Source organism: Bombus pyrosoma, linkage group LG11, assembly GCF_014825855.1.
Source record: "Bombus pyrosoma isolate SC7728 linkage group LG11, ASM1482585v1, whole genome shotgun sequence".
Lineage (NCBI taxonomy): Eukaryota > Metazoa > Arthropoda > Insecta > Hymenoptera > Apidae > Bombus > Bombus pyrosoma.
In genome coordinates this window covers 9,450,465-9,469,267 of record NC_057780.1, presented here as the reverse complement: position 1 = coordinate 9,469,267, position 18,803 = coordinate 9,450,465, and the positions used below count along the sequence as shown (strand labels likewise).

The 18,803-nt window shown below is 38.2% G+C and overlaps 1 protein-coding gene across 5 annotated transcripts in view; it reads left to right on the top strand.

The window, feature by feature from the left end:
* The first annotated feature begins 315 nt into the window (after window positions 1–315).
* The window catches only part of LOC122572997 (nephrin), a 473,363-nt gene continuing 454,875 nt past the window's right edge, over window positions 316–18,803 (top strand). For all 5 annotated transcript variants that reach the window (XM_043738804.1, XM_043738809.1, XM_043738807.1 and 2 more), the window contains exon 1: window positions 316–2,578. In XM_043738804.1, coding sequence (XP_043594739.1) covers window positions 2,497–2,578 — 82 coding nt within the window. In that variant the 5' untranslated portion in view covers window positions 316–2,496. The remainder of the gene's footprint in view (window positions 2,579–18,803) is intronic.

Here is an 18,803-nt window from a genome sequence, read left to right as displayed (position 1 = left end):
GTTCCTTAAAAGATACAAGTTGGAATTTCAATTACGTTTTTGTAATTTAGTTCTCTACAATTCCTATATTACGTTGTTGAATGTAAATTGAAGAAAGAAAAGTAGGTGGTTATAATCTGGTTAAAAAATGAATAATTTTTCTGTGAAAGTTTAGGACATACATAGATTGAAACCAGAAGTTTGTTTATTAAATTCTGCACTGCTTGTGTGCACGTATGCACACCAGATGTTGAATTAGACTTTATACCGGGTGACACAACTGAACAGTGTTCATCTGGAAAGCCACATTGTACTACAGAATTTGTTAAACAGTTCTGCGTGTAATATACCTGAAACTGTATTTCAAAAAGATCAATAATTAATTTTATTTAAATGAAAAATCATGCCTGTAAGACGATCTTTATTATAAAGAATTTGTACCTTTATATAAATAATCATTAGATGTAAACAACTAATTGTACAAAGGCAAAAGAGCGTAATAAATTAGTTATAAAATACTCGATAGTAGAGAATATTCAAATTTATATGTATTAATACTTCAGAAATATGTAATATTTTCAAAGGAAGAGGAAGAAAGAAAGTCTATATAGTTTTTGCGTTAACTGAAATCTGTATCAAAATCTTCTAAAATTACTTCTCCCGCTATTATAATTTTTTTACAATGATTTTTAAATTCATCACATTTTCTATCTAATCATTTCTGATCCTCGGTTTTTTCTATTATCGATAAACTCGTAGTCATTCTCTGCGTTAAATTTATATTTTCCATTCTTCGTGTAACTCGTCAAGTTATTTATATGGCGCGCATATACGTTTCACTTAAAAAGCGATACTTTTCTCTGTGCACAGATAGACAGTTCGAAAAGATTGCAGGAGCAGCGAAGGCGAACGGAGGATCCAAACAATCGGTTCACCCTCTGCCCGTAGGATCCACGGTATCTTGACGACGTTTTCCGTCGATTTTCCGCATCTGCGTTGTTCTTCTCATCCTCATCGTGTCAAGTGCTTTGCGTGCGCACTGCGCTCACAGGCAGTAGGGGTTGGGAGGTGCAGTTGGATGCTGATCGTCGGTTCGCTCGTGGTTGCTCGGCTTCGCTCGGCAATCTCCGTGGATCTCTGCGGGGGCAGAGGCCTCCTTCCCTTTCGAGCAATTCCACAGTGTTCACACTCCCGCGTAGGTGTGCGGTGGTACATGCCGAGTTTTATTTCATCGTCGCGCGATCCAGTGATGAGTACGTGTTCGTAGCGGCCGCCCTTAGATTACAAGTGATAACGCGAATTGCCACGTTGTTTCTCGACGTGCAATAAGTGACGCGCACGGGAAACGAAATAATAGAAGATCTTTGGAAGATTGACAACGACGGAGCACGAGATTAGGAAGGAAAAACAACGAGCGTGAATGGAAACCGGCAAAAATAAGGGTGCGATCGGTGTCATCGATGTTCGTGTTCAGAAACGAACGACAGAGACCGAGAAATAAAGCTGATTCTCGCGTGGATACTCCATCGAGCGATACTGGTTTCGGAGCTGTCGACGGTCGACGAATTTGAACGTAGTGATTCCGCGTCCTTTGACAATTCACCTGTTACAAGTGGACTCGCGGTGCAGTTTAACTCTCCCCTGCCTTCCCCACCACTCTGATTGATCGATCTCTCGAACGCGTCGATCGCGAGCTTCCATACTATTCGTATGACGTCCTTCTGTCGGATATGATTACGTCTCGAGCGTGTCGAGAGGAAAAAGTGTACCGAGAAAGCAGCGACAAAGGCGTTTGTAATTTATAAGTCGGCGGAGTGCGCGTACCCGTCGGTTGCTACGGAAACATTGTTTCTTGATATCCCACGGTACACGATTCTTTCGAGAGATCGTTCTGGATGTGATCTTTTCCTTTCGATTATCTCTCAGCCAATCAGACACGCTTCACCACGATTATCAAACTTTTCGATCGCGATAGTGCTACCGATTCTCGAACACAGTGACGCGTTACGTCTCAACGTTCATTTTGAATTGAATTCGAATTGAAAGAAAGTGAAGAATCGAGAAAAGTGTTATGTGAAAAAGACGAAAGGTTAAACGTAAGGAGAAGTACTAACAGATGACGATTTCTCACGATATTTGTGTTTTGTATACGTGATAGCAGTTCGGTTTGGTGGTAAACAACTGGTCAAGTGAAATCTGTGCGAAACAAGGATATCGTCGAAGAAGTTACGTGCTCATTGGAAATACGTACTTCTTAAATGTAAAGTTAAATGCGGGTATCGAGCGTGCGATCGATTTATGTTGATATTCGTTGTTTCATAGCGAACATTTTCGAATGTCGATTTCACGATAAGTAACGAAGGTGTACTGTGCGTGTAAACTGTGAAGTGACTTATTTTCTAGAACGAGGTAAATATACGCGTTCGGAGTGCGAGTGGATGGACCATTCTGTGTTTACATACGTTCTATCGTGTTCGGTGTGTTCATCTATGTTCCTGTAGCGGATTCGTTCTAACCATGAAGGAGTACGGAATGAAACTGTCACCGATGAGGCTGATCCTGATTTTCACCATTTTTTCCACTGTGACCATCGTGAAAGGTAAGTGTCCAATTGTAGACAGTTCTCAAACGATTTTCGATAAATCGTAAAATCGTTGTCGGTGTACGTACGGTGAAATTCGCGGATAGGAAAAGAGCTAAAAGTTCGCATTGCCATATATTTCGAAATTTGAAAAGGTGTAGGATTGTATATTAAAAAATCTGCAATATTTCAACAGATTAACTGAAAACTACATTTTTTTATTCTTCTTTTACTACTTTTAATATATTCGATGTGAGTCTTTCGAAATTGAAAATGGCGTTATATTAAGTGTTATATCTACATAGAAGAAATTAGCGATATTTTAGTAAAATAAGCTACCTCCTTTAATTCTTCTTTTTTTTTTTTTACTATTTTTAATACTTTTGGCGCGGATCGTGTACAATTAAAAATGGCGGTATATTAAGCGTCGTGTCTAGGGAATAATTAGCAGTGTCTAAAAAAGTAACTGAAACCTGCGCTTCTTCCTCCTTTTCTTCTATTTTTAGGTATTAATTATGATACAAACATAAAATTTTCCGCTTTCCAATTGCAAACAAAATACAGACACAAAGTAAAATGATCAGAAACGTTGTAGAACGAACATAAGCGTTCATAGTCCATAGTAATCGAATTCTTTACAATCATATATCTGCATTCATACGCCAAGAAAATGAATTTCACGATTTTTTCAATTTTCGATTCTTCAGTAAGACTCTTTTAATACGTTAACTGCTAAGCGAATTATCATTGAATTGAATGCTGAATCTACTATGCGACAAACATTTTAACAATTTGAACACGTGCCTTGACACATGTGTCATCTTCGCTACATATTCATGTTAAATAATATTCTTACCTTTAGTATCCGATCATCAGCGTAAATATCTACTATTACAATGCAAATATTAATTTCTTTACAATAGGTTATATCTTTTCTCCCTTGAAACAAACTTATGTTCTCTTATATTATGAATATAAACTATGAGGATACACTTTATCAGGATCCTATTGCACAATAATTCACCAGATAATAATATCAGTTAGTTGGAGGTTACAAGTTATAAACTTCATTTTTCCAATTCTACAATTTTAGCTGACTTATAACTACATGCATAACTTGATCTGTTTTATTACCAACCTTATGAGTGTAATTGATTAACTTCGATAACTTGCGATTTGCGACGTGTAAAGTTCCACTAGGGATATTAATTCGTGCAAAAGAATCTAGGAAATCATAGTTACATTTTAAATATTTATTAAAAGTTGGCAATTTTTCAAATCAATCTGAAAAGGAACGTGTTCAACGCTATTCTAGGAAGACTCAGAGAGTACCATAAAAGTCGACGCGCTGTTTAAGGTTGTCGAAACGCTATCTTCCAAAGGATATAAATAAGGACTACAAAAAAGAACAAAAACCAGAAAACTAGCAACTACTTCAGAATCAATGTAAACTATTTTGTAGCACGCGACGGTGGTATCACGACGGGGGTTAAACCTTCGTGGAAGTCTTTTATTATACTTGCCTCGAAATTACGCTAAATTCTGTCAGAAAAAAAAGGTCGAACGGGAAAGAAAGGAAGAAATAAAGGGAAGAGAAGAGAAGAAACGTCCACGCGCTCGTTAAGTTATTAAGCTCCCACTTTGGCTTAATTATTTCGATGAGAACCTTTTTGAGGAGCAATTAGGTGTTGAACCTGATTTCCAACTAGCATGCATAGGCGAAGTCCAGAGCAAACGGTTCTCGCGCACGGAAACTCAACCGATTGAAGCTCGGCGTGCGATAAAGAAAATACACGGCGGGAATTGGATCTGGCAAAATTGCGCCAAAAGGCGGCCATCCAATCATTCAGCTGACCAATCACTCGATAAATGGAACCACGACCTCGTGTCCACGACGAATGTGGATCGAATTTTTGTTTTTCTCCCCACTTTTTTTCCCTTCTCTCTCGCTCCTTCTCCTCTCGTTGGCGTTGTCGTTATTGTTTCGTTATTATTTGCATACAGCTTATACGGATTTTCGTTGTTTATCGCGTACCAGTGTCTCCCTTTCGGGACTTGATAGCTTGTAAACGAACAACGCGTTTTGTTTACACCAGTCGCAATACGTAGAGTATTATGTAGAAGATGAAAAACGTAAAAGGAGTTGGTTTTTCTTACGCGTTTCTCCATCTAATCTTCTCTAATCTCGAGGAGAGTGTTGATATTTTTTTTGTACTTTGGCTCACGTTTACGTATGATAGATGCTTAAGAATCCGAGAATTAGTAGAAAAGGTTTGATGCTAGAACTACCAAAGTGTAATTTTTCATAGACATTTCATAGATTGGATCGTTCACAGGAATTTGAATAATTTTTAGTAAAACATCTGGATGTTATATTTCCCTTGGTACCGTATGTATACATCTCTCCAATTTGTATTGTCCAAATTTTCGAGAAGAGTATTTCCTATTATTTCTTTCCGGAAGTCAGATTTAGATGTGATTCTGTGATTGATCCTGAAAATATGCGTGTTTTACTATCCATAGTCGAGGTTTTGTATTCGAGCAGAGGGTAAGGTTGATTTGACAATTCGAGAGATGATTTATCACACGTCCTGGATCTCGCACGTCAAAAGATATTTTATTACCGTTGTGAACGAGAGGTATGTACGCTCTATAGTTCCGACATACGTGAACTTGAATAATATGATAAATTACACCTTAACAAATTTCTTAGAACAAACCGTTTCCTCTACTCTGTCGCTTCATTATCTCAAATATTTCAATATTCGTTAGAGACGATAAAATATATCTAGTGAAATGGTTTTTGTAAAACCTTAGCTGAATAAATGCAACAAAATAATATATACACACCATTAATATTTTTTTTACCATAGACATGGTGAACCACGAATGATATAACTAACAAGGAACGATCTTCGAACGAAAATGTGGTCAGTTAAGGCGGAGATTGGTTAAGCAAGGATCGGATATGAGGTAATCTACCGTAGAACTATTTCCTCATAATTCTGTAAACGCGTCATAGCGGCTAATTAACCGGAAGACGCGACGTGCATTTAACCAGGGGATCGATTCGTTAATTGATCGCCATGAATCCACATTAAATTGCTCGGTTTGTCATTCGATCGGTTCTCCCAATGATGTTAAACATTGGAAAGCTGTCGTTCCAATTATATACGGAGTTGCATGGAAACAAACGAGGCGTACGCGGAAAGTTATGTTCGTATCGCGAATTTTCACCTCGTGTCTGGCGCATGGAGCTTTTCGAGTTTCGCATTTTCTATAACGTACACGACAAAATTTCACGATTTTTTCCCGGTCTTTTCTTTCCTTTCTCGTATCTTTCTCCCTTTCTTTCTCTTGAGTGAGGGTGCACTTCAGGGTATCTTCGACCAGAACGAATTACAATTGCAGCGCGAGGTTCCCTGACCGAGGACGAACGTGCCAACGGAGACGATGTAATTCAGAGATGAGATTTTCGAAGCCGGTTCGTCTTCTATCTCTTCTTTCTCACCTTCTCCATTTTTTCTCATTTCCCTTTTTGCCGCCGCGTCCGACGATTTTCATATTTCCCTCGATTTCTCTGGAGGTCGGGATTAGCGTATTCCGATTCTGAATTTCGTTACCATCTGATTTTTACTGGGTAGCCGGTTGTAATTACCTAATTTGGCGGATGGCACGGAGCAGGAAAACCCGATGGGTCGCGCAGAATTAAAGAGATCACCACGTTTCGTGGAAATAAAAACGAAGAAAAGAAGGATGCTTCTCCTTGCGGATTTTCCTCTTTACGGTTGGGAATTTCGAAAGGATGCACCGAGGCTGAGAATATCCGGAAATATTAAAACTCACGGAGCAAACGCCACGGAAAAGGGATGTAAGCGTTACGAGATTTAAAATTGAAATAGGTTTGCTCGATGTATATTAAATCGTTTCGGGAATTACATCGAACTTAAATACCTTTCAGGATAAATTGCTGACTAAATATTCCCGAACGCGATATTTTACACGAATAGTTCGTGCCGAGAGAGGATACGAGGACCTTTAAATTTAGGATATAGTTTACCACAGGACCGTCATTTTTCGTTTATAATCGAACGGTTCGTAACAAGAATGGTCTTTGTCAAATTTTTAATTTCGTTTGGCTAACGATATTATCAGGTCGCACTTTATTATATTCTTTTACCTATACTTTGTGTCCTTTTTTCGGTTATGCTATTTTTATGAAATATTGTTCTCTATCTAAAAAAAAAAAAACGTTGCTTTTCAGTCGGTTGTTTTCTCAATTATTACTTTACCTTATTCATATGCCATACTTGTACGATCGTTCATCGATTTATATTTCTTTTAATTGATAGTATGACGTCAGTATGGTGTAGTCAATGGTTTAAAATCTACGTTCGTCGTATAACGATAGAACTGTCGTAAAACTCTTCAAGTAGTCGTTTAGGTAATACACTTATTGTTGATATATAGTAACGATAAACGCTATTCTTTCATCGTTAGCTTATTATCTATAAAACCGATGACTGATAGACACTAAATGACAAAGAACGTCAAACTTTTAGAATAATAAACGACCAACGAACAGCAAACAGTTAGCTAACTTATTTAAGTATCTGTTACAACTCGTAACTCAGCAAATAAACCTTCAGAACGAAAACGTACGTAGCGAACGCAATGTACATGAAATGATAACGAATGACAGAAGGATAAAGACGAAATACAAGAAAATAGAAGGATAACAGGCGCACTGCCGATGATAATACCAGGCAGTATCGTTTAATAATTCCTCTGGTGATTCGAAGCAAACGTTGGGAGTGGAACGAGAGCCGAAGAGATCGAACCGTTCCTTGTCGTTGTTGCTCCGGACGAGACAGGTTGATACTCCTCTCCGGCGTGTTCGATGTCGTTCCAAACGGAATTAAAAAAGAAGTTGGCCGTGCAGACACGATGCACGCGCTTTCCTTTCACCGCGCTCGAAAAACGAGAATCAGTCTTTAGCCGGTCGGCCTGTACGAGAAAATATTAAAAAGGTCGACGTTATTGTTCGCCGCATATTACACGTACAGATGCTGGCGCAATGGTCGCTAGGTCGAGTCGAGTTGTTCGTAGGAAAGAATATTAATTACAAAGCGGTCCCTATTTATACATCATTACGGCGTACTCAGAAAAGGGTTGCGGTTGTTATTTGTACGATTCTCTTACAGAGCCAAGTCCTTGGTCCCGCCAAATGGAAAAAGCGCCCCAGTTTATGCGAATCGAATGTTTGCGAAAGAACCAGCAAGGAGAACAAAATACATTGAAACGTCGAGATCTCTCACAGTTTTCGATGTTTCAGCTGTGTTATTACGTTGTTGCGTATGAAATTGATCGTACGGACGAGTGTAAAATCGTTTAAAATCTACTGCTCAAGATACACTCTAATGTACTATTTATTATATATCGGTGGATTTCTTTATTTGAAAAATAAAATAAAAAGGTGGAACAACTGGGAGTTAATTGTCTTAATGTTATTCAGTATTATACGCAAAATAGGAAAGTCACCGTTTCCAGTCATTACAAATAACACAGTTACGATCATATGATCACAGGTGAATAATATCGACAGGAAAAAAATGGCCACAGGGAGAAATCTCATCCATAGCCTTTAAAAGGTTGTTATCGAAGGTATCTTTGTCGATCGTTTGTTGCTTCCACGTGGTTCGTTCCTCTTCCTTTTTCATGGTTTTTCGTTGCCAGCGATCGATTTTCTTGTTAAAATATGGCGCCGCCGCCGAGTTTCGATTGCGGTGTAAATCGTATCTCGTGTTCGCTCTTATCTTTTGTAGATTTAGCCGATGTTTTCTACCGGTGAAAAATAGCGGCTGTGTATCGAGATGCGCGTAGAGAAAGAACGGCCAAGGTGTTTGTTTGTTTGTCTGAAGTTCGTTCGCTGTTTAGTCGCGGAATGAAAGTTTTATTTGCCAGCTCTCGTTATCTCTACAGAGGCGAGGAATTTATCTGAAAATTAATTTCGATACGGACTTTCTCTTTCGCGTGACCGTTTCCAAAGAAATGTAATTGCACGATCATTGTTATATTTCTTGTTACCGCTTCTCTTCTCTTTACCGCGAAGGTTTTTAAAAATTCCCGGTTAATTAACGAAAGCGTATCAAGTTTCAACGTCTCCTTTTTTTCGGCCAGAATCGTTGAGAGCGTGGCTAAATTACTGGGAAAGTGCAGCAAACTGCTGCGAGTATTTATTTCTCATTCGCCGAAGCGTATTTCTCTTCTTTTTCCTTTCCACGAAAATTCACCAATTATATTCGCAAATAATAACTAGTGTAATAGTAATTAAGAATGTTATTCGCTTTGGAGACGAATAAAATAGAAGTAACGACATTTCGCAGATAACAGGAATTTATTTAAAAGATCGAAACACCGTTGATTTGAAATTCCACTTCCAAAGAACAGAGAACAGACTTAAGAAAGTTACGTCTGTGAGTTACGTTTCCTTGTTTTTTCCTCTTCCCTTAAAAGGGAACTATCTTTTTTGTCTGCGTCGGAAATGACACGGCGAGCCTTCGAAATTTAAGGTCAAAGTAAGTGATAGCCGTTAATTAAAGTATTATTGACGTATGTATAATTTTGTGTGCTGCACTGGGTTAGATGCGTAGTAGAGATACTTGTATATGGGTGTCAGTGTGTGGAGGTATGTGTGTGCGCGGCGTCTCGAAAACAGATGAATGTAAACTGTTCAGTCGGTTAACGGTCGGGTATGGAAGAAAGTGGCGAGACGCGTGCAAGTGTGTATCGATGAATATCTTAGAAATCGTCCATCAAATAAATATATAATTATTCTAATATGAATTCCAAGTGTAAATTCAATGTTTCTATAACATTATTTCGGCTATCAAGATGCACGATTCTCAACAAGTATATGTACTATCATCCAGACGATCTTCTTGAAAGTGCATCCTCGAATCTACAGTTTCCTCGACTGTGACTTAATATTCAAATACCAGGACAAAAGTTTATAGTCTCTTTGTTCTTATTCTTACTTTTTGATATTCTCTCCCGTCCGTCATCGTCCATTTTCATCTATTATTTCGACGAACGCGAATATTCGTCGACGACAATCCGAAATTCGTGGATCCGGCGTCGCGTCGCGATCTCGTGATTTATCGGTGGCACGTTGAAAAATTTGTTGCTTGAGTCGCGAATTTCGCGCCATGCGTCCTTGTTTCCGGCTCGATCCCGATGAAACTTTGACCCAATGTTCGGCTCTTTGGCGAATTGAAATTTCGACGGGGCAGTCAAGCTTTGTTGATAAATTGAAAAATTGTGAACAAAGCCGTTCCATTAGATTTCCTTTTTTTTTCGCTCTTTTGTCTACCTTCTTTTTATTTCTTGTTGGAAATCAATTTCGTCTCTTTGGCGGAGGATTCGCGGAGATTGACTCGTTTTCGAGTTTGTTTCGTTATTGGAAGCTTTAGATGGAAATCGAAGCTCGAATGTAGGTTATTAAACGATCGGAATCTTCTTCTCTTGGAGTATGGTAGAAATAATATGTGATAATTCTATAATTGGAATACCAGGTTTGCTATTGTAAAATTAGACCACGTAACTGAGGAAGTTGCAATTTGAATTGATTATGCCGATTTATGCGGTCATTGCTTTGCTTTGAAGCTATTTTAACATTGAACATGAAAACATTAACTTGGATCTCACTCGAACGTTATTCAATTTCGAAGCTTCCGAGTACTTTACGAATGATTTTTAGTAATTCTAAGAACGAAGATCGTTAAGAATCGAACTGTTCTAGAAATAACGTAGAAAAGCTTCATAACCAAAGAAATAGGTTCCTCGTGACTAAAAGGAAAGTTACAAACGATTATGTTAATTTCCAGTCATCTCTTGCGTGGAATAAATTGTAGTTTCTTTGATTAAGAATTTACGAAGACTTCTTCGTTTCAAAGCTTGTTTCTGATTCTCAACCGAGATAGAATAATAACTTGGAATTCAAATTTTTGTCAAGATTATCACATAGATGGTAATTGTTAAAAATCGACGATGGAGAACGTTAAAAAATTTATTAACGCATGCTGCCGATCGTGATAGCAATGCATGTAAATGTTCGAAGAATGCCGAAGCGCCGCGTACAAATTTTATAGACAAAAAGGTGTTCAACTCGACGATCGTATCCCAGAATACGGTGTATAAAATTATGATCGAGATACATACGTTTGAAAAACGCTGGATCGCGAAAATTTAGGATATCAAACTCAATTGTCCATAAAATTTTGGCGTCGCGATAGTGCAAGAAAAATTACGATCCCTGAAGTGTTACGCGATCTGTATGAGAAATTCTGATCGTGATTTATCACTGAAAGTTTTTCTTCCTTTAAGTTTCGACCGTAATCTGCTTGATTCTTCTTCGAGATTGAACTTCGCTTCGAATTTCTTCCTGTCTTTCTTTCCATTCTCTCGCTGTCTTTTACTTCCTCCAAGTCATAACAACGTTGCACACGTTCCTAGTTATTCCAACTCCCATAAATTTCCCAAAGACATTGACTGGTTGAAATATAGTTGGTATATGGAGAATCGTTCAAAATACTCGCAGTATATCGAGAAAAGCTGTTTTAAAAACGAAAAGAATCAAATATCACGAATAAAATACTACGTTCTAAACATTTTAAATTCTAAAGCTAAATTTTATCGATCATAATCTATAAAATAAGATTCAATTCGATTAAAATATCGCAGTCGCTAAAATTCCTAGGACAAATCGATCTTTACTAAAAATAAAAATTTTGTATTAGGTAAGTTATCTTAAAAATAAGCCTAATCCTAAAAATTTGTAAAAATATCAAATAAGAATTGTTTTGGTGAAGAGAATTTGCACAATGCATGATCGAAATCACAGGGCAATTCTGTTTCCGAATGATTCGTAGGTAAAACTGAAGACGCATTGTACTACTGCCCGTTCGAACGAGTTTCTATAGTTTAACCGCTCGTCTATTACATGCGGATACATACGTATAGTTGCTATAACCTCATCCAATAGTTATGGAAATTCGTATTAATTCCGCGGTGATAGCAACATGCCAACCGGAACGTTGTTTCATCGGTGTGCGAGAACGAACGTTCATCTGCAGACGGGATATTCCAATTTTTATTGGCTTCACAGTTTGCCTCGTTAGCATCTGTCTGATTTATAACCGCCAAGTTTGTCAAGAATTAGCTTTTAAATTTGAGATTTAAAAGTTTGCATTTGTCAGCGAGACATTTATAAACGATAAATTTCAATAATTTCGTCATTGGATTTAATTTTCTTTGGTCTTCATTTAGTTTGAAATATCTGCGAGACATGGGAAAGCGTGTGATTTTTAATTATTTTAATTTAATATCGTATTTTTCAATTTGACATCGTTAAGTTTGTTATTCTCCTCGGTTTTAATTCCGCTCGAATTGAAATATATTTACGTTAAAATAAATGTGAACACGTCTGCTTTTACTTTGAAATGTCGCTGGCTTTTTGTAACGTAAGATTCGATGGGAAAACAGGGAAATTTTGTTACTAAAATATTCAGTACAGTCAACGGATTTGACGTGCTATGTCTAGTTAAATAAAAACGAGACAGTATGAAACCGCAAATTTAATATCGCGCTGGCGGCTAGATATTTATTTCGAAGAGTGCAAGGAGGAAACCCTATAAAATATTAGAGCGACTCCGAAAGGAAGTAAAAGTGCAACGAGATCGGAGCGGAGGCGCAAACTTCAACGGAGAATACAATGAAATTTTAATATTTCCCCCGAATTTTCGTCGGTATCAATTTACGAGACTCGTTCTGACTTCAAATAAATGAAACTCCATCGTTCTATTCTTTTCGTCTTGCCGAATTATTTTCAATGCGACTGACAATTAATCATTACCAGTACAACATTTATCTTCCTCTCCACTTTTTAATTTATAAAGTCTTGATTTTCGATGATTTAAGGAAATTGAGAAATATCGAGGATTTTGTGCAAGTAATATTTTTGCTAGATAGAGTATTCATCCTAAAATATTCCCGTTTAAGGTATTCCGGGAAAGAGGAAGCTCGTTTTCAAGAGTGTCCCGGATTTAAATATTTAAGAAGTACTGAATATCATACCTTTTCATTTTCTAGAACAACCGCTATCTTTTTTAGTATTCCTTATTATTACAAGTAAGATGAACCACAAGTCGACAAAATATTCTATTGGTTTATTACATTGTACGTTATTAAACCCTATTTTATAACGATCGTGTAGACATCCTATGAACAAAGTGATATTAATTCTAATTAAATTCTTTTATCACAGGTTGAAGTATCAATTTTCATTAAAATTTTATGGGCAAATATTTTGAAAAATATCTTTTGGAAATACCTACGCGACTATTGCCAAGTTATTTTTACAAACTACACATTTATTCAAAGCTGCGCTTAAAGCAATGATTAATAATCACCCTACGATTAACTTGCTCGTTTCGCAATTAATCACAGAGACCCCATTCTGGCTACTTTTTCACCAGACATAGTTTCGCTCCCAACGAGAAAGGTTAACGATGGTCAGAAAGGAAACGAGCTACTTAGTATACCAAACATTCGCGAGTTTCCCATCATATCTCGTCGATTCCCACCGTAAAACGATACTCGGCGTAAAAATTCGACCGATCCAACGAATTGGTTCAATTTCGTTTTTCGATGATAGTCACCGTTCCTCAAAACTCATCGTGCTATCACCCACGTAAACGTGCGTTTCGGAAAAACGGGCAAATATAGATCTGTCCATAAATTCACCTACACCGAAGGAACTTCTGGACGAACGCGAAACGAATGTTCGTAGAGATTAGCCCGAGTACCTAGAATGCTCATTCCCATTTCAATGTTCGCTCAGCTTTGTTACACCGATGTCTGACGAAGAAATTCTAATTATAAATTTCTCGTCTAGAGCATTCATTCGGACGTTCGATTTCTAATTCGGCGAACAATCTCTAAACGGCGTACAAACGCTCGTTTACACTTGTATCTTGCAAGATATTACTAAGATGGAGGAAGAACGAGCGAGCCAGCGCTCGCTCGGTCTAGACGCGCTCTAAAATAAAACCAAACAGCAAGAAAGAAAGAAAGATAAAAGAACTTACCCCTTTATTCTACTTTGACATCCCTCATCCCTATAAAGCAAAGCTAACAGGGTACTCGCGAAATCGGATAGCTTCGCGTTTGCTAGACGAGAGATCGATACACGGAATCTTGGTTGTTCGGCCAGCAAACGAATGAGAAGTCGCGGCGAAAGAACATAAACCATGGTCGCGTGACAGCCAGTGGAAAGGGACATGCAGAGACACGAGATAATGCAACCGGCTTGGATTACATAGACATTCTACCCCCGCACGCATACGTTGAATCATCCCTTCCTCACCTATGCGTTGACTGGCCCTCTTTCTCTCAGGAAATTCCGGTGTGTGCAAGCTAACCGTTGCGTTGCGTTGGCGCGACGCTTTGGCTCCGAGTATCTCTTTCACCATGTTCTTCTCTCATCTCCCGCCCCTTTTCTTTTTTCGCCCCTTTTCGTTCCACGAATTTCTCTGTCGCGTTTCCCTGCACGTTATCATCGTACACTCTCCCGAGTGCATCGTTGGTATACGAGGCTTTCTCTTCGGTCCACGCGAAACAGCAGCTAAATGGAATGGCAGAAGTACACGCGCGCCAAATGCTTCTGTCTCTGGCGGCGCGCGAAGTAAAAGGGGGATGGACGAAAACGGGGGTTGCGGCTAGTGGACAGATTGCAGGCGGACACGAGGAAACGGACGCCCGTTAGAAGCCTCTCGATCTCTCCCTGGCGGTCTCGTCGCTTTCGAAACTTATACAGGCTGCTTCAGAATGTTGCTGCTAAATTGAGGCAGCAGAAAATGCAGCAGAAGCCCGTCGAGCTCATCAGAACGGGTAATAAAATTTGAATAAACGTCGGCCTGAACGTCATTAGTTTTAAAGTTTTATAACATTATACGTAGACCGCGGTTATTCATGGGTTTTTGGGAAATTTAAGATTCCAAAAATTTGCGCACGTAATATGCAAAAATATATACGATATTTACAGTAGAGCACTTGCCATGATATTTACTAGACGCAACAAATTTCTATTTAAATTCCATTTCTTTAATTATGTCCGTAGAAACATAAAATTGCATAAACATTCGCAGTCTAGTACGTAATATAACATATTTATAAGTTATAACACGAATGTTTGCGACTGTGAGCCTGCGACAGCATAAGAGGCTACGCGAAGCATGAAGAAGTTTTTCCGTGTCGTAAACGCCTCATTGTAATTGCCTCACGGACAATCGAAATCAGCACCTTTTATCTCAAATGAGTTTTGCGAAGAATCGACAAGAATTCCAGGACAAACTGTCGAAGAATAGCTTTCCGAGAAAAGACTGTTAGCCATGGTACCATGTGGAAAACTGTACGTTCCTCGCCATTCAGTCGTAACACGTGCATTGACTGCCGATTGCCACTTAAACCTTGCAGCGATGACACAAAATCTCGACGTGGTATGTCATTTCCTCGTTCGTAACCCGTTTTCTAGCTTCCCGGTAATTTAAAATATTCATGGTACCTGTACACCATTTGGGACGAAAATCTTATCACTCGATGAATCGGTGAGTCGGTTATCCAACGCGTTCTCGAATCGTACAATCGAACTCAATCGTTTCCTAACTCTTACGATGATACTACGTGTCCTTTTTTGAAACACCTGGTAGATGGGCTCGAGAGGGTTTGTCGTCGCTCGTTGTCGGCCGTGTCGCGTCGAGCGCGGAAATTTTTGGATGCTCGTTCGATGTACAGCGTAGGCCGGTCAGTTTATGGCCTTTTTTCGCGCAACTTGCGATCAGAGACGGAAATTTTTGGATCCTTCAACCGCGTTCGGTTGTTGCATGTTATCGATGACAATATTGGCTCGATAGAGGCAGCTTTTAACGAAGAAATATGTGCTTAGAGAGATGAAAATTTGAATAGGCTTTTGCGTGAAAGCTTTTGCTGTTTGCTTGTTGCGCTTGCTATTCGTTTTTGGCATTGGTTGGAGGTTGATGTTCTGTCTTGACAATTTGTTTTTTCCGGATTTGCAACTGCACCGATGGCGACGAAATTGGGATATTCCGGTTTGCCATTTGCCCCTTTACGTTTAATGGGTAAATAAAATTTCTTTTTTATTGAGGAAAAAATTTGTATACGGCGATGTATCGATTTCTTTTTTGGTGATTACCAATGTAGTCGAACGTTGAATTTAATTACTGCAGCGTGAAGTAATTAAAAGGTAATTTACCGCGCTCGCGCGTATTTTTCTTCCCTTTCAAATGTTATTCGAACTGCGAGCAAACAGTAGAAGGGCTGATTTTGCGTTTATTTTGCGATCAAATCACGCACCATTCCGTTGTAACGAAAATAATACAACTCGAAATTGCGTCCAATTTTGCACTTTACCAGTACCATACTGACGTCAATATGCACCGTAGACCCTTCAAGGAATAAATACGTATAATTACGTTCTATTCGGAGGAATTATCCATTTACGTAATTTACATTTTAATTGATAAAACGTATGAAACTTCCTCTGTTGGATTTACGCGGAACGTACGGCACGAAAGATTAAAACGAAGAAAATATTTTAATATTTCAAACAACGGCGAGTTGCAATTAATTTTATAGGTCATTATGCCTTTACGGTTGACGTATATGTCGTTTGATTTATATTATTTACGTAAAATTACAACGATTGCAGTATCCAAATTACTATGCGACGATCGAAAATCGGCTCTTTATTTACCTTCATATGTCGATGTTTCTGAGTTGTAACGTTTATCTTGAATACGAGCGATCCAACCTCTGAATTCTCGTTAACGAGCGATTAACGATATCGTCCCTGCGATTAATGACACATTGCGTGTGTCTCATTTATACCGCGCTAGTCAGCCTAGTCGTCAATTTATCACTGATCGACATTGTCAATCGATGAAACTGAAACAATCTTTTTTATTCCTCGACTCTGAGAAATTTGAATTTAGAGGATTTTCAGAGAGTTTGAGATAGTCTCAAGCGTCTAAATGTCTTCTTGTTAATTCAAGCGCGCGTTAAACGTTTCCTTACTAATTTATCTTCCGTTAATCGTCATTCCTTCTAAATTTTCGCGCATCACGAATGAAGAACATCTTGCTTGATTTTCCTGAATAGTTGAGTTTCCTGAATATTACTTCCGTCAATACTTCTACCTACCACGGTATCGCGATAGTTTGGCAAAAGTATGTCAAAGTTTTATTAGCCGAACAAAGATATTCTTTGTTATAGATGTTGGTCGAGCAAGACAAACGTAAAAGAAAACCAGTGCGAGGAAAGTTCTCTTACTTCAACTAAATATGTATTTTAATGTAACTCTTTCACTTGGATTTGAAGTTCTGCGAAAAGAAAAGAACGCTACGGGAAACCGTTCTAGGTAGAATTTAAAAAAGCTTGATCTCGTTCTTTATGCATTTCTCGGTAATTTGAAGGTTTCAAAATGCGTCTCTTTCGACGCGGAATATCTTAATAATTAATGGAATGAGCTAAATCGTCGCTCGAATTACCTTCTGCTTGTAGTAATTTGTTCAAGTGCTTAAGGATTTTTATTTTCAAACCCATCGTTTCCTATCTCTACACAGAATAAGGAACGTTCTATTAATATTTGCCACGATTAAGATTGACTCGGTTAAATTGTCTTCATTTTGACGAATTTGTTAATTCTAAAATAAAAGGGGTTGATCTACAGAAAACTTAGAAAAACAGTCAGTTTATTTCTTGCCATTTTTTGATAATTTAACAAATTCAGAATGTATCAGCAAGATATTTTATTTTCATCCACGACATATTAATTATTGTCTACAGAAACAAATAAATTCACTCGTCAATTGAATTATCATACAAACGTAACAATTCATTCACTGGATATCACTGCTACATCTTAATACGTCATTTTCTACGCGAAGTAAAAATAACTTGCTATATCCTATTTACATATACCAATACCAAGACTGAATCTAAAACCTGCTTCGTATCTATTAATTTTATCTTTACAACCAAGCTTCCGATGAAAGAACGGCTCAATGAATGGCTTAGGGTACATAGCGATTCATCGATAAATATAACTCGTTTCCATGAATTTCTTCTCCACGCTTTTTTTCTCCCTTCTGTCGTGATACAGAGCCCCTTAACGGTAGTTGATTTCACCGGAAATCACGGCAGTTGTATTTTTCAATTAATGATAAAAACGAAAAGATGGAAGGAGAAAGAGAGAAAGGAGAAGGAGATAAATAGAAAGATAGATAGATAAGTAGATAGAGAGAAAGAGAAAGAGAGAGATTCGAGTCATTCGGTAGTAATTCGATGCTCTTGCGACTCGTCGGCAATTACCAGTCCGTGACTGAAAAACCGCATTCACCGTCACGGGATAAGTGAGGCTGCGGTGTAACGGCAGCCCGCTCGTTTACCTCGTTTCATTTTTATTCCGTTGACACGCGATCCCGCCACGCTATCATCCCGATTCGAGTATTTCTCGTAATCCGGAACGTCGCGATCCGACTGAGTGACGCACGATGTTGGTCTGTACGCTGCCCGTGGATTGCCCTAAAATTTGAAAATTAATCTATACAAAGAAAAAAGAAGTGCTTGATTTTTGGAAAATTCAGAGAACCGACGAAAGTTCGACGCGTGTCAGTTCATATCGTACGAAATGGTAGTCGGCGAGTTGCTTATGAATTGTTCGCGAATTTCAAAATTTAATTGTAAAGAAGATTGCAAGAAAGTCAGTACTAAGGAAGATTCGAAGAATTGTAATGAAAGCTCGACCAATCGTCGGTTTGATCTACCGCAGTATACTAATCGATGAACTAAAGTAGTATAAAAATAACGTCACTCTGAAACACCAACTTGCCTCTAAGAGATCCGAAAACATATAAAACTATTCAAATCATCATCTACAACAAGGTCCTCTTGCACAATGATTCTCCAACTAATAATATCAGTAAATCGACAAGTTGCAAATTGTAGATTCTAAAGTTCTGTATTACGATTTTACAATTCTTACATCAAATAGGATAACCAAATAATCAACAGTAAGTAAAATTCACTTTTAACCTACCACTTGTACCGTTATCAAACTTGCTAATGTTACGTCAGGCTGTTTGGTAATACTAGTAACTTGAGGCTT